Raw genomic sequence first — 15,658 nt, 5'->3', positions numbered from 1 at the left:
AAAAAGGAAATGGAAAACAAGCAGTAATCCACATAAAAGGGAAATTGAATATTAGTGGAATAACAGAATTTCCAACAGGTGAACATAGCCTTAGAAATCACTCTCTTAACCTTGTTCATAAAAGATGTGGAGTAGCCGTTTATACTGTGGTTTATAACCGCTATGTAGGTTGAAAGTTCATCTCTTTTTTTCTGTATTTATCAGTGAATTGCTAAATAAAATTTTATGAAAACTTTAGGGTATTTTCTCACTAAAATGTTTTTTTTATTTTAATGAATATGATCCTGCAAATTGGTGTCTTAACCAATTGTTTTGTCTTTTCTATTAGACTGATTCAGATCAGCATACAGGGGAGCATATGCAAGAACAGAAGTAAGTAAATTTGTCTTGTGCCCTGTGTTTTATGTTAGAATTATGTGGCAGGTATGTATTACTCCATACGTGGAGGGAAGAATGGAAGTCTGGTGATCTTTGTTTCCTGTTACAATGCATTCTTGTTGTGATCATGTCTCATGTGAAAACAATGTTGTCATCCTGGCAGTTACACTGTCTGAATAGGATGTTCCTGACCAGTTGCCATTTACACAATACTAATGTAAACAATAGCAAATGTACAAGCATATCCATTTCTGACCCTCTTTGCTAGATTTTTTTTATTGTAAAGTAATAAACACTTGAATGATAGCGTTTCACTTACAATTGTGCAGGTAAGAGACTTGGCTGTCAATAACTGCAAGCTCGATTTTTATTAGTTTAAAACAATCCAAATCCAGTTTTTTTTTTTTTCCTATCTATTTTATAAAATATTCCTGAAATCTCTCAGTTTTTATTCTGGCTACTAGACCTGAAACTTCCTGTTCTTTAGAGTAACCTTTTCAGCAGTCTCCTCCTTATCACAGTCAGGATAAGGTGACACCAGTGTATAGATAAGATAGAATTATGATGATGGCCATAGCTTTTTCTATCCTCCTCCCTGCACAATGACTTCTGCACAGGTTACAGAGCATGTCTAGAAAGCTTTTTCATAGACGTGAATAGAGTCAGCTGCTGTTGCCTATGGCCATGTAGCTTGCTGGTAAAAACGGCTCAGGCAATATAGCTGCCTCCATATGTGCTAAAAAATTACTGTCAGAAAGTAGAAAAAGATAAACCAAAAAGAGCATGTGACACATTCATATAAAAAAACAACCTATAATAAGCATTGTCTGTTCACGTGAGAATAAAATTCCTGTTTAAAGTGCAACTGTCACGAACTTGGAAACCCAGACAACTACAATAACAGCACAACAAATGGATACAGCCATACCTTTGGCTGCACTTTTCTTCAATTTGTCTCACCGAAAATCAGTTTAAATTTGTGGTCAGCAACAGTCAGATAGGCGTGACCAGGGTCCGTAAAGCCCCACCACGCCTATCCCATCTACTATAGCGTTGGGACCGCTGTGTCATACACACAGGTCCTCTGCACATGTGTCCCTGCTGTTAGGGACGTGCACGCGACGTGAATTCACAGAGCGAGCAATTGCTTCTGCTGTCAACCACAGCTGTGCGCATGCGCAGTGCTAGAGGCAGGGAGCACTCAAGTTCTCTGCCCCTAGTGCTTGCAAAAGAGCATAGCGCTGGTCTCTGACAGAACAAAGAACAGGAGAATGGGCACACAGCGGTCCCAGCACTATAGTAGATGGGATAGGTGTGGCTTTGGTGGGGCTTGCGTACCCCAGCCATGCCTATCTGACTGTTGCTTACCACCAATATAAATGTATTTTTGGGGAGACCAATTGAAGAAAAGTGCAGTCAAAGGTATGGCCACATTACAGTTGTTGTCACCTGTGCTTTGGAGTTTTGACTAAGAGCTTCACCTGAGAAAGAAGGGGAAGCAGCACTGCTGTAGTGCTTCATCCCTTACATTGTTTCAACTCCTTAACAACACGTGATAGATCTGATCAAATCTAAGGATGTATAAAGCAGACTCCCCATGCAATCCCACTCCATACCAGACAACCCCCAGCTGCTTTTAGTAGCCGGGGCTGCAGATAATAGCCCTCATGCAGCAGTCACTGCCCATGGCTATTAGTATTAACCCATTAGATGTCACTGTCAAAGCTGATCTAAAGGGGCATCTAAACCACTGTTTTACCTGTCATTGGTGGTGCAAATGGTTGCTCATTTAAGTCCCTCAGGGACTTAAAGGTAAAATCAAAGACTAATAGGATGTTTTTTAAAAAAAAAAATAAACCCTTCCTAAACGGTGATCTATATCTATATATCTATTCTATCATTGTAATTGTACTGACCTGGATAATCAATATAACATGTCAGTTTGACGGCACAGTAAATGGCTTAAAAAAAATACAATTGCTAAACTGTGTATATGTGTGTATGTATATATATAATTTTTAGTTTTTTTAGTTTTGCTGTATATTTTAAGGTAAAATTAAGAGTTGTTACTATGATCACAGTGGTATCCCACCTTGGTCTATGATTGGCTGAGCGGGGGTTCCTGTGGGGTCAACATGTAATAGGAACCAATGGTGATGAGCAATTTAAAAATCAGCTTGGCATATATATTTTGTTGTCTGGGGATGGGCATCACCTTCCAGAAAAAGAGCCTTTTTATACAAACCTTTTCCTAAATATGCCCATATTTCTTCACAGTAGTAAACAAGGCAATGTGCCTTCATTTTCTAGTGACTGGTAACACCTCTGGGTGTCTGTGTCTTGCACTGAATCACTCTATGAATCTGGCACCCAGTGGATTACATAATAGGCTTGCTATTTATATGATTTATTGTGATTACTGTTAAACAGAGCTGGGTGCAGCTGCTTGTCCTAGATAGAAATAGTATTTGGTTTGTGCCATTTACAGTTATTATACAGCAGTGTATACAGTTGTAAACTGATCTTTATATGGCTTATTCTTTTCTAATTGTAATATTGAGAGCTCAGCAGTGGTTGTAACATGGGCAGACTGGCCCACACGTACCGGAGGAACCTCCAGTGGGCCCAGGCTTTGTCACAGTTATGGACCCCTAACAGGAGAGCCTTAGGACTTGTGTGTCCATCACACAGTGGTCCCGGCGCTTAGAAGAACAGTGTAAGTCAAAATATTCTCAACAATACAGGTAAAGAAGTAATGTCAATAGTCAGTATAAGAGCACAATGTTAGTCACGTCACTGAACAACCTAAAAAATAGAAAACTAACATTTAAATAGGAAATTTTTGCTGTCAAATTAGGACCCAATATAGGTACACATAAAAGAATAATAGGAATTGCCTAGCTGCTGGGATGTTGATGATCAGCCCACCTAAGGGAGAACTACCTCAGGAACAGGTTTTTGGGGGCAAATCAACAGGAATTTCTGCAGCTAAAAGTTTGCAAGTGGTTTTGCTACAAACCTAATGAAATCAATAGGTAGCAATATAATCCATTTGCGGATCTTCCCCTGTGGAATTTTGCTTGCTAATTATGTACTTGCCCTAAGTGTAGGGTCACACACAGTGCATCCACAGCGTATTTCACGCCGCAGATATGCTGATGACCGTCACTAGAGTGAGCTCCCTTCTACACACAGTAAACTTTGAGTCTGTAGTAAACTCTGTGTGCATGCGCAATTTATCCCACGGACATCGTGGTTGCTCCCCCTGCTCCCAGAGCTAGGCCGGAGAGTAAACTGCGCAATAATACTCGCAATCCGCTGCTACGAGCAGACACACAGGCACAGCAGGGAACTCACTGCAGTGAAGTCATCGGCGCATCCGCAGCGTGAAATATGCTGCGGATGCGCTATATATGACCCTACCCTTGTGATCTGTTTACAGGAATTTAGACTACAAAAGGATGCTTATCAATAAGCGGCACAGAAAAATACTTGTTTTTGGATCCTTAGGTATCCGTCACACATGTCCAGGCCTCAACAATTATTTCCCTTTTTACGAAGGGCACAATTTTGTGTTTGGTTGCTTTGAGGAATAACATCTCTCTGAAGCAGTCAAGTGGGCATGCTGCACAACTGTGACTAGATTAGGTGACAAGCAAACTGAACGTACACACAGTATATTGGTGAATGTGCTTTGAAGAATGTCACACAATAGTTTTTGAGTTTTCTGTATTTCCATAAGTCTAATGACCTAAACCACAGACATCGTAGCAAAACTTTGGCTGTCCGTGCCTGCTCGGAGTTGTAGTTTTGCAACAGCTGGAGACACACTGTTCGGTAAACACTAACCTAAACTGACAGTCTCCTATATCACTATGATGCTGTCAGGCTAGTCGGGCCATGCTGGGAGTTGTAGTTTTGCAACAGCTGCTGTAAACTGAATGAGTAGTTGAAGTACTTCCACGGGGGAAAAAGTTTTGAGCAAGCGTCTCATTCCTGGCTCTGTCACGTGAAGACGTAAGCAATAAGGATGGTTGTAAGATCTTGTAAACCGCTGAAGTGTGTCTACATGTCTGAGCAAGCCTGTTGCACCCATTGCAGCCCGCTTTTAAATCCTTGCCAAAATATGTTCTGTGCGGACAGTATAGTGTTAGTTATTTTTGTCTTGACTACAGAGAATAACCTCGATACGAAGCATTGATATAGCAATAAATACATATTGCTCTGTCACAGTTGTTTTCAGAGCTGTAGCATTTGTTTAAAGAAGCTGGGGTGGGGATGTGAAGAGAAACACTTAGCCTGTGTGCTGCCAGTAGGCTGCCTGCCAGTTATGCTGTCAAACAAATATGGATGAATAGATGCATTAATTCCGCATCACTACTGTTGTTATAGCACATGTTGTAGCCATTATCCTCAGGCCGCTTTATGTACCTTATCTGTAACAGTATGTCAATTGCAAGTATATGAAAGAAAATATCATATTAATGTGTATATGTGTGGTGGCGGAGCAGAGGACACTGTCCAGTGGGAGTGTAGGGTGTATAGGGTGTCGTTGTGCAGGGTAATTAAGGGCGCTGTTAACCCTTGTCACTCGTGATGCCAGGGTGAGGGTTAAATACTGTGTTTTCTTGATAGGCCTATCGCCACCCTTCCGAAAAGTAATAGGTGATGCAGAAATAAAGGATTGTCCACAACCGCTGTTAACTGAAAACTTGCAGGAACTTTTACCGAGGAGTTTGTGCATGAAGTAACAGTAACAGTCCAGATAAGAGTCTCTTTACATCAGGCTTGAGCAGCGATTGACAGTCGGTTGGGATCATATAAGCACAATTTGGCTTGTGGAGCATTGTATAGCAGAGATCCGCTGGATTTAGCGGAATATTGAGTCCAGTGATCCTGCGAGAAGTAGCGGGGAATTGCTTAGTCTATCCGCTATGCTATAGGCCTAGGTCGCAATGCTTTGGTCTAGTAATTAGTCTTGTAAGCTGCGGAGGTCCTACCTCTTCCAGAGTCAGCAACCCAAGATAGGGATCAAGATGGCGCGGGTCCCTTATATGGGCAGGGGCCGGCCATTTTGGATTGGTCCGTAACGACTGTCACTCACCTTTACAGTGCATTGTGGGTGCATACGTCACGGGAACCTCCAAAGGTCCTGTAGCAAAACCATAGAGTTTCTACCTAATCATGTGACCCGCAGATCCTGCTATGCTCCGAACAGGTAGATAACTAAATATATACATTTGTATACTTATAATTATATAAATATTAAATAAAACTGCTATATACGTATTGACTGAGAGGTGACAAGTCACTTATTGACTAAGTGAGATCTACAAAAGAGGGACCCCAACGTCCTAGGGACTCTGGCTATGGGGACCTCTTACACAGGTATCGTATACAATACGGTACCGGGACACCACATATGTATGACGTGTGCTTGTGATTCTATAACGTGAAATGTAAGAAAAATCTAAAATCAGCATCTTACAAATAACAAGACACATACATTCCCGACACACAGATCAATCCAATATACACTGCTCAAAAAAATAAAGGGAACACTTAAACAACACAATGTAACTCCAAGTCAATGACACTTCTGTGAAATCACACTGTCCACTCAGGAAGCAACACTGATTGACAATCAATTTAACATGCTGTTGTGAAAATGGAACAGACAACAGGTAGAAGTTATAGGCAATTAGCAAGACACCCCCAATAAAGGAGTGGTTCTGCAGGTGGTGACCACAGACAGGTTTGCTGTGTCTGTCAGCGTAGTGTCCAGAGTATGGAGGCGCTACCAGGAGACAAGTCAGTATATCAGGAGACATGGAGGAGGCCAACAACCCAGCAGCAGGACCGCTACCTCCACCTTTGTGCAAGGAGGAGCAGGAGGAGCACTGCCAGAACCCTGCAAAATGACCTCCAGCAGGCCACAAATGGGCATGTGTCCACTCAAACGGTCAGAAACAGACTCCATGAGGTCCACACGTGGGGGTTGTGCACCGTGCAGGATGTTTGACATTTGCCAGAGAACACCAAGATTGGCAAATTCGCCACTGGCGCCCTGTGCTCTTCACAGATGAAAGCAGGTTCACACTGAGTACATGTGACAGAGTCTGGAGAAGCCATGGAGAACGTTCTGCTGCCTGCAACATCCTCCAGCATAACCGGTTTGGCGGTGGGTCGGTAATGTGTGGGGTGGCATTTCTTTGGGGGGCCACACAGCCCTCCATGTGCCTGCCAGAGGTAGCCTGACTGCCATTAGGTACCGAGATGAGATCCTCAGACCCCTTGTGAGATCATATGCTGGTGCAGTTGGCCCTGGGTTCCTCCTAATGCAAGACAATGCTAGACCTTATGTGGATGGAGTGTGTCAGCAGTTCCTGCAAAAGGGAAGGCATTGATGCCATTGACTGGCCTACCCGTTCCCCAGACCTGAATCCGATTGAGCACATCTGGGACATCATGTCTCGCTCCATCCACCAATTCCAAGAGTGTGACTCCCTATCCAGACCTCCATGGGTTGATAAATTTGATTTACATTGATCATTTTTGTGTGATTTTGTTGTCAGCACATTCAACTATGTAAAAACAAAAGTATTTCATACGATTAGTTAAAGGAAAACTGTCAGATATTTTCTCCCGCACTATCCTCAGTACTGGTGGATAGTGTGGGAGACGCAGATTAAAACGAGCCCTACCTTACCCAGATCCTCCCGGCCGCAATTGTAGTTTTATTCTATGTGTAAATCTTGCTGTAACTGGCACAGGCAGGGCTTCTGCAGGTTAACTGGCACTGACGTCAGTGCCGCTTATGAATATTCATTCCCCCCCCCCCGCTCCCTCCAGTTCTCCCTCTCTTCGCCGCTCCTAACTGGAGGGAGGATGAATATTCATAAGCGGCGCTGACGTCAGTGCCAGTTAACCTGCAGAAGCCCCGCCCATGCCAGTTACAGCAAGATATACACATAGAATAAAACTACAATTGCGGACGAACGGCCGGGCGGCTCCGGGTAAGGTAGGGCTCGTTTTAATCAGTGTCTCCCGCACTATCCACCAGTACTGCGGATAGTGCGGGAGAAAATATCTGACAGTTTTCCTTTAATTCATTCCGATCTAGGATGTGTAATCTTAGTGTTCCCTTTAATTTTTTGAGCTGTATATTTATTTATAGTTATCTCCCCCCAATCTGCAGTCAGCTAGTCCCGCCAAAATCTGCAGGTTTAAGTCCAGTTTAGGCCTAGTTCACAACTTAAATTATGCTTATAGCCGCATAATCTGAATATTGGCGTAAAGGTATTCAAGCATATACTGCAGAGCTATAGGGTTGAATAGTGTTTGTTTGAGCCTGCTTGATGTTTTGTCTGCTTGATGGTGGTATAAGATTTACTTGCAGGATAGAGTAGTATAGTCTGCCTCACTATTCAGTCCCACAAATAAATATTACTGTGAAATATTAACTAAACATAGTAGGGATCGACCGATTATCGGTTTGGCCGATATTATCGGCCGATAATCACGATTTTGCGCATTATCGGTATCGGCAATTTCCATTGCCGATAATCCGATAATGCACCGCGACCGCACAGTCGCACCACCGCACCGCCCTGGCCCCATTGCCTCCCCCATCCCCGGTTTTATAATTACCTGTCCCTGGGGCCCCTTGGTCCACGCTACTTCTGGCTCCTGCTGGGTCCTGCGTTACACTGTGTGCAATGACGAGTGACGTGATGCGCATAGTGTAACGGGGGGGAGGCAATGGGGCCGGGGGGTGCGACGCGGTGCGGCGGCGGGGGGGGGGGGGGGTGTGGGGGTTTTGCGGTCGCGGTGCAGGACTCGGGAGAACCCCCGGACAGGCAGGGGGAGAGAAGCGGGTGGCGGCGGCGGTCTATGGCACCGCAAAAGCCGCTGTAGATCATTGATTTAAAGCGCCCGCTTTAAATCAATGATCTGCAGCTGTGTCGCGGGGGGATAAATAGCCGATAACTTATACCGGAATATCGGTATAAATTATCGGCTATCGGCCCTAACCTCCACAGATTATCGGTATCGGCCCTAAAAAAAAAACTATATCGGGCGATCCCTAAAACATAGCCTCAAATTGGGGGAAATAGATCATAACCAGTGTAGAGGAAAAGTGGTGCAGTTGCCCATAGCAACAAATCATATTGCTGCTCTCATTTTTTCAAAGGCCTTTTTAAAAATAAAATCAGCAATCTGGTTGCTATGGGCAACTGCAAAACAAAAGGAAGGGTCGGCACTCATGTCCCGTAGTGGTGCATGTGGTACAGTGAGTGCCAGGATTTATTTTCTAGCTATGGGCAACTGCACCACTCTTCCTCTACACAAGTTTTGATAAATCTCCCCCAAATAGTCTGTTCGGCTTTTTTAAAACTTATGGCAGTGTAGCCATAGGTTTTAAAAAAGCCGAGCATAGACTATTTAGCACGTATTCAGATGAAAACCTGCAGCATAGGCACATTTTAAGATGTGAATGAGGACTTAGTTTAGTTTTAGAGCAGTACTTCAGTTGTGTAAATAAAGATTAGAGGGATACTCCGACATCAAGCAATTAAAGATGCTGCAGAAGCATAAAGCATTGCTAACCTGCCTACCCCAGTTCCGAAAGCACAAAGGGGGACATTTATCATTGGGTTTACACCACTTTGATTTTCTAAATGTCCCTACAAATTTTGCACAATTGCATTTTTTTTTTTTTTTTTTTTTTTTTTTTTAGTACAACATATTTCTAAGTTGTCTACTGTTAATGGATAAGTGTTTGATCGCGGGGTGGGGGGGGGGGGGGTCCGACCGCTGGGACCCCCCCGCGTTCTCCCGAACGGGGCCCTAGCATTGCTGCGACTATTGTGCATACCAGTACGCCCCCTCCATAACCCCTCCCCATACAGCTCTATGGAAGAGGCAGGGAGGCACAAACGCTGCATCCCCGCCTCTCCCATTGAATTACATGAAGGAGGCGTGTCGGCTGCCACAGAGCCGTGGCCCAATGCTGAAGATTGCGGGGGGTCCCCCCTGTGGATTGGGGATAAGTGAATTTAGGCTTTAGATTTAAACCTTCCTCTGCAGTTCACTGATTTCTATAATTGTACAGAATTTGAGTCTGTACACCATTTTGGTAATTTTTGAGAAACTGTGTAAAAAATACACATGGGGTAAAATCTGTACTACCTCACACCAACATTGCTAAATGTCTCCCTAAGAATCTGTTTGCTTTGTTGGTGTGTAATTATGTTCACACACTGAGGATTTGCTGCAGATTTTCTTCCGCAGAACTGCAACTGATTGAAGAAACATTGGTTTGTTTTGGTTCAGAAGCACTGCACACACTGTACTCTCTGCAGATTTTATGCTGCAGACTATGTGCTGTGCATTTTATGCTTTTAAGTCAATATAAATAAAGCGAAAGGCCACAGTATAAAATCTACAGTTTATACAGTACATGTGAACATATACTAAGGCTAGGCTTCTACATAAGTTTTTTTTTCGAGCATAAACATTTTTTTTTTTAGCCAAAGCAAGAAGTGCATTCAAAGGGAATTGGGAATATAAATGACGGTCTTATACTTCTTCCTACCGAATCCACTGACTTTGCCTCAAAAACTGCAGTTGCCTAATGGTGAATTTACATGTGGAGATTAGTTGCAGAAATTTCTGTACGCTGCATAGGAAATCATATTTATGCTAGGTCACTGGCGTAAAGGTTAATAAATCTGACAGGTACACTTAACATAGAACCTGAACCACTGGTGCAGGCATAGACAGTTCAGGACACTATGATTTACTCTGATAGGCTCGGGCATCTCAAAGTATTCATAGTTTACAAATGCCGCTGGGACCCGGGTAAGTAGTCATTGGGGTGGTTCATGAAGGCTGCTGTCCACCCCGCTGGCCCTCAGAATCGTATCTAGGGAGAAATGTGTCACTAAAGCCGGCCAGGCAGAAGCAGCTGCTGGGACCTGCCGTGAGGACTACTTACTTACACGAGTCTCGATGACATTTTAGACTATGATTACTCTGAGACACCTGACCAAGAGTAAATCATAGTGCCCTGGACTGGCGATTCCTGCACCTGTTTTATGCTACCTGCTGTTTGTGCAGCATAAAACTGGTGACAGGTTCCCTTTTTGGGTACTTTCACACGTACAGGATCTTCTGAATATTTTATGCAGCTGATTTTGCTGCCCATAAACTTCAATGGGTAGCAAAATCAGCTGCAAAAAGTATGCAGCAAATAAATGCAGCAGATCCTGTATGTGTGAACTTACCCCCTTTAAAGGGAGTATGTCAGATGGTTTCTCTAATTATAGCGCAGGGTAGGGGATAAAAGCCCCTTCACACAGGTACCTTAAATGGGCACTGTCATGAAATCAAAAAATTGATATGTTGTTGTACTTAAGTACTACAGCATATCTCTAAAATACTTTAATTAAAAAAAGTGATTTTAAAACAGTTTAAAATCACTTTTAAATTCGGCCACTAGGGGTTGCCCTCCTAGTGGCCGAATGCATTGGGCAGTGACGTCACTAATGAATTTCGACTCGTTGAAGCCTGGCAACTAGTCGGAATTCATTCACTGCGGTGCTCGCTCCCGCCTGTCAATCAGACAGGCGGGAGCGAGCGCTTTGAATGAAGAGGATGCGCGCAGGCTCCCTCGCAGGCCCCGGCGACAGGTAAAATTATCTATGTTGTGTCTGTTACTGAATGTTTTTTTTGGGGGGGTAGTGGGTTGTGGGGCGCAGCGGGGCCGCGGGCTGCGCGGGGGGAGCGGGATGGGCCATCACGGTGTGCCTCCTGTTGTTTCCCCACTAAAACTCCCAGCATGCCCTGACAGCCAATAGATGTCAGGGCAAGCTGGGAGTTGTACTGCGCGGTGGGGAGCGGGATGTGCAGCCATCACTGTGTGCCTCCAGTTGTTTCTCCACAACAACTCCCAGCATGCCCTGACAGCCAGTAGATGTCAGGGCATGCAGGGAGTTGTAGTGGTGAAACAGCTGGAGGCACCCTGTTAGGAGAACTAAGGGCGGAAGTTGGCCCCCAGCAGGCATCAGTGACGTGGTGCCTGCTGGGGAAGTCTGCCTGGTAGTGAGCACACTACCAGGCAGACTAAATGCCATTTTTAAAATAGTAAAAAAAAATAAAAATAAAAAAATAAAGGCAGGGAGGGTGTTAGGGATAGAAGGGCAATAGGCAGGGACAGAAAAAAAAACATGATTGTGGGAGCTACCCTTTAAGGGGAAAAACATGCATGCTGTTCTGCGGGCAAACTCATGCTCCGATTGTCTGCCACATTTTTGTCTGCATGCAAAAATTTTTTCACTTTAGATCTATGAACTTTTGCTTGTGAGCCAATGAATTAGATTTTCTTTCTACCTCAAGTGTCCAGTATTACTATCCCTTTTTTTTGTAGGATTTTGTTTAGTATTGTGAGAGGCCCCGGTTACCATTTTGATTGTGGATCCAAACAGAATCACCTGAACTTTATTTGGGTAAAACGACTAATATCCATTTGACAGGCCATAAAGATTAGCAGTTGCTTCTGTATCTTGGCAGTGTAACAATTTATGGCATACTATTAAATTTACACACATCAGTTTGTAACTGGAAGAGAATTTAGTGTGGGTCATTAAATGCCCACTATGTTTCGTGACAATTGACTCGTCATGTCCTATCTGATTACGTGGACTGCAGAGCTGCTAGAGAGGAGTTGTCTTTCGGTTGCGAGCAAAGGATAAACACAGAAGAAGCTTGGAAACTATTTTGTTATTGTAGTATTTTCATCTGCTGCCTTGTGAAATATTTACTTCATCTTTTTTGTGCTGGATATATATCACTTTTAACGTTATTGAAGTCAAGGGTTTAGGGAAGTGTCTGACTTTCCCTGTCTCTCAGACACCTGGTTTTACTTGGACTTTTGAGTTGAAGCCTCTGCTGGTGCTGGATTATTTCGACAGGTCCACACACACAGCAGAGTTTTCCCATTGCAGCTCTGCATCAAATTCTGCATGTGTCTAATACATTTTGTTGTGGATTTTAAGGCTACGTCCCCCGTCATTAACAACCTCCTCATCATCATCACCCTGTCATCATCACTGCCTGTCATCATGCCCTTATCATCCCACACCCCCTTCATCATCACAGCCTGTCATCATCCCCTTATCATCCCATACCCCCCTTTGTCATTATCCCACCCCCCTTCATCATCTCCTTGTCATCATCCCACACTCCCCCTTCATCATCCCCTTGTCATGATCACACCCCCCCTTCATCACCACATGTCATCAGCCCCCCCCCCCCACCATCACCACTTGTCAATGTCTGATACAGTGGTCTTCAACCTGCGGACCTCCAGATGTTTCAAAACTACAACTCCCAGCAAGCCCGGATGGTCCTGCAGCACAGTTGGCCCGGACCAGCTCACCCTAACATCCCGCCGAGCGGAGGGGAGCACAGAACTAAAGGGGGGATGGGGGGCTGGATGATGTCGAAGGCCGCAGTGGTCTTCAACCTGCGGACCTCCAGATGTTTCAAAACTACAACTCCCAGCAAGCCCGGACAGCCGATGGCTGCCCGGGCTTGATGGGAGTTGTAGTTTTGAAACATCTGGAGGTCCGCAGGTTGAAGACCACTGAGGGCGGAGAGTTCACTCGAGTATAAGCCGAGGGGGGCGTTTTCAGCACGAAAAATTGTGCTGAAAAACTCGGCTTATACTCGAGTATATACGGTATGTTCACACGTACAGGATCTGCTGCATATTTTGTGCAGCTGATTTTGCTATCCATTGAAGTTAATAGGTAGAAAAATCAGCTGCACAAAATCTGCAGCAAACCTATGCATCAGATCCTGTACATGTGAACATACTCTAATGCAGATTTTACCCCTGCAAGTGGGGAAAAATGTAAAATCACCATGGCTGTATCCTAAAAGAAACCTAGCCAGTTTTTTGACAGCATGTAATAGAGTAGGACAGTGGTCTCCAACCTGCGGACCTCCAGATGTTGCAAAACTACAACTCCCAGCATGCCCGGACAGCCAAAGGCTGTCCGGGCATGCTGGGAGTTGTAGTTTTGCAACATCTGGAGGTCCGCAGGTTGGAGACCACTGGAGTAGGAGAATGCTTAACATGTAGTATATTGATATAATTATCTTCCTTCTTTGGACATATAAGAGAAATGGGTGAATGATTGACAGCCTTCTCTGTATTAGCATGCATAGATAGATATCTGTCAGTCACTAAGTGGGAAAGCCTGCTGGTAGTAGAAGCCTACAAGGAGCTGGAATAGATAGAAAATATACCAAATTGTTTCCTACAAACGTGTATGAGCTTAGCTCCTTTTGTTTAAAATGCTCCTTGTAGATTGTATTTTGAGTTTTATTTTGGGTATAGAATTATTTAGATCAGATCTGGCAACTAAATATGATGCTCTATATAAGGGCAGTATATTCCAGCATAAGAGCTGCTCTTCTAATAGCCAGGCACCATGGCACCATGACACCGATTTTACCAGTTGATTTCAAGGAGGTATCAAAGAAGGACTCGTATGTCATACTAAAACATTACACTTTTTTTTGGTGGTGTTTGGGCTCATAGGAGAGTGGACCTCCTGGATGCTGTCCTTACATAGAGAAGCCGGTATATACTGCATTTATGTTCTTTATTTGGCTGGTTAACTTTCATAACCTTGTAGACAAATTTGACACTTGCACTTGCGTGTACCCCCTTTTACACATGGGCCCAGGTTTATCAAACTGTGTGAGAGTAGATATAGAGAAATTTTCCCAAAGCAACCAATCACAGCTCAGCTAACGAGCTCTGGTAAAGTGAAAGCTGAGCTGTGATTGGTTGAAAATCTCAGTTTTTTCTCACACAGTTTGATAAATCTCCTTCATAGTGATAAGAGCCTGTGGCTGCCATGCGTGTGTTACCATTGCATGCGACACCTGGAGTTACTGCTTGATGCAGAGGCTAGTCCAGGTGCTGGCCGGGGTTATCAGGGAAACTAGAGCGCAGGTGGCTTACTGTAAAGCCGGGTTCACAGTTCAGAATTTCCAGCCGGAAAAAATCTGGCCAGAGATCCAACGTACGGCCATCCCCGAGTGACCGTCTGCGGTGCGGATTACGCTAGGATATTGAGCAGGTTCAATGTTCTGACGGAATTATATAATCCAAATTTTCTGTCAGAAATTCGGACCAGAAAATTCTACAATGTGAATAGGTTAACTGAAAACCCATTCACCTGCATGTTCGCATTAAAACACCGGAATTGCAGGACTCAGTTTGGAAATTCCATAGTGTGAACCTGGCCTTAGGGCCCAAGGGGGATCCACTTGCAGCAGCCACTCAATGGGGGACATGTATCAAAGATTTTACCCCTGTTTTGTGTGTATTTTTTTGCGCGAAATTTTGCGCAAGCCCTTTTTTGTGCAAATTTTTTTGTGCACGTTTTGGTAGAGCATGTCCTCCAGATGTGGCCTAATCGGGGTACCTTGGAGTGACATCTATAGTACGCATGAATTTATTAACTGCGTACTTTTCCTTTACACCAAAAATGTTGCCGCAAGAGCTGTTTTTTTGGCGCAAATATAAGCCATCTTGGACTTAACGTCGCAAAATGCTCTAAATCATTGATTCTATTTTCCAAAGAGTAGATTGAGGAGATTACTATATTTATCCGCAATTTATGAAGCTCATTGCGCTTGATTGATAAATTTAGCGCTTCTGCACATAATTTAGATTTCGGGAAAAGGGGTAAATTGCTTCTACCATACACAAATAATGATACATGTCCCCCCTAGGCTGTGTTAATCCTCTTTAGAAATGTAACCAAGAAATTCCTCATTGTGCATGGGCCCTTAGCCACTGAGGCTATGTTAACACTGTGGAATTTCTGTGATTTCGCTCAGAATCCTTTCTGCCACAGGCAGCAGATTTTTTGCAGTTTTGCAGATACTGTGCGGAATGTGTGTGAAAATTGTGATAAATCTATGTTAAGTTTCTTGTTCTTTACACACAGATACTGGACGGGAGTCAGAGTCCCATTGACTTCAATAGACTCTGCTGAGAAATTCAGTGGACAGGACTGTGAAAAACTGTGGACAGGGTTAATGTTTTTGCAGAAATCGTAATGCAGAATTTCTGCAGCTAAAAATCTGCCATGTGAATGGGACAGTGGACGTTCATTCGCCACAACGTTAACTCCATGTAGCAGAATTTCCGAGCTGAATCCTCCAGATTCTGCATGGAAATTCTGCCGTGTGA

At 43.9% G+C, this 15,658-nt stretch overlaps 1 protein-coding gene across 2 annotated transcripts in view; it reads left to right on the top strand.

Moving 5' to 3' along the window:
- The window catches only part of TMEM131L (transmembrane 131 like), a 123,307-nt gene that overhangs the window by 25,064 nt on the left and 82,585 nt on the right, over window positions 1-15,658 (top strand). For both annotated transcript variants that reach the window (XM_056562499.1, XM_056562488.1), the window contains exon 3: window positions 329-372. In XM_056562499.1, the coding sequence (XP_056418474.1) occupies window positions 329-372 (44 nt within the window). The remainder of the gene's footprint in view (window positions 1-328; window positions 373-15,658) is intronic.

This window comes from Hyla sarda, chromosome 1 (assembly GCF_029499605.1).
Source record: "Hyla sarda isolate aHylSar1 chromosome 1, aHylSar1.hap1, whole genome shotgun sequence".
In the NCBI taxonomy this organism is placed as follows: domain Eukaryota; kingdom Metazoa; phylum Chordata; class Amphibia; order Anura; family Hylidae; genus Hyla; species Hyla sarda.
Note: the sequence above shows the minus strand (reverse complement) of the source record. Positions and strands in the feature narration are given on the sequence as shown.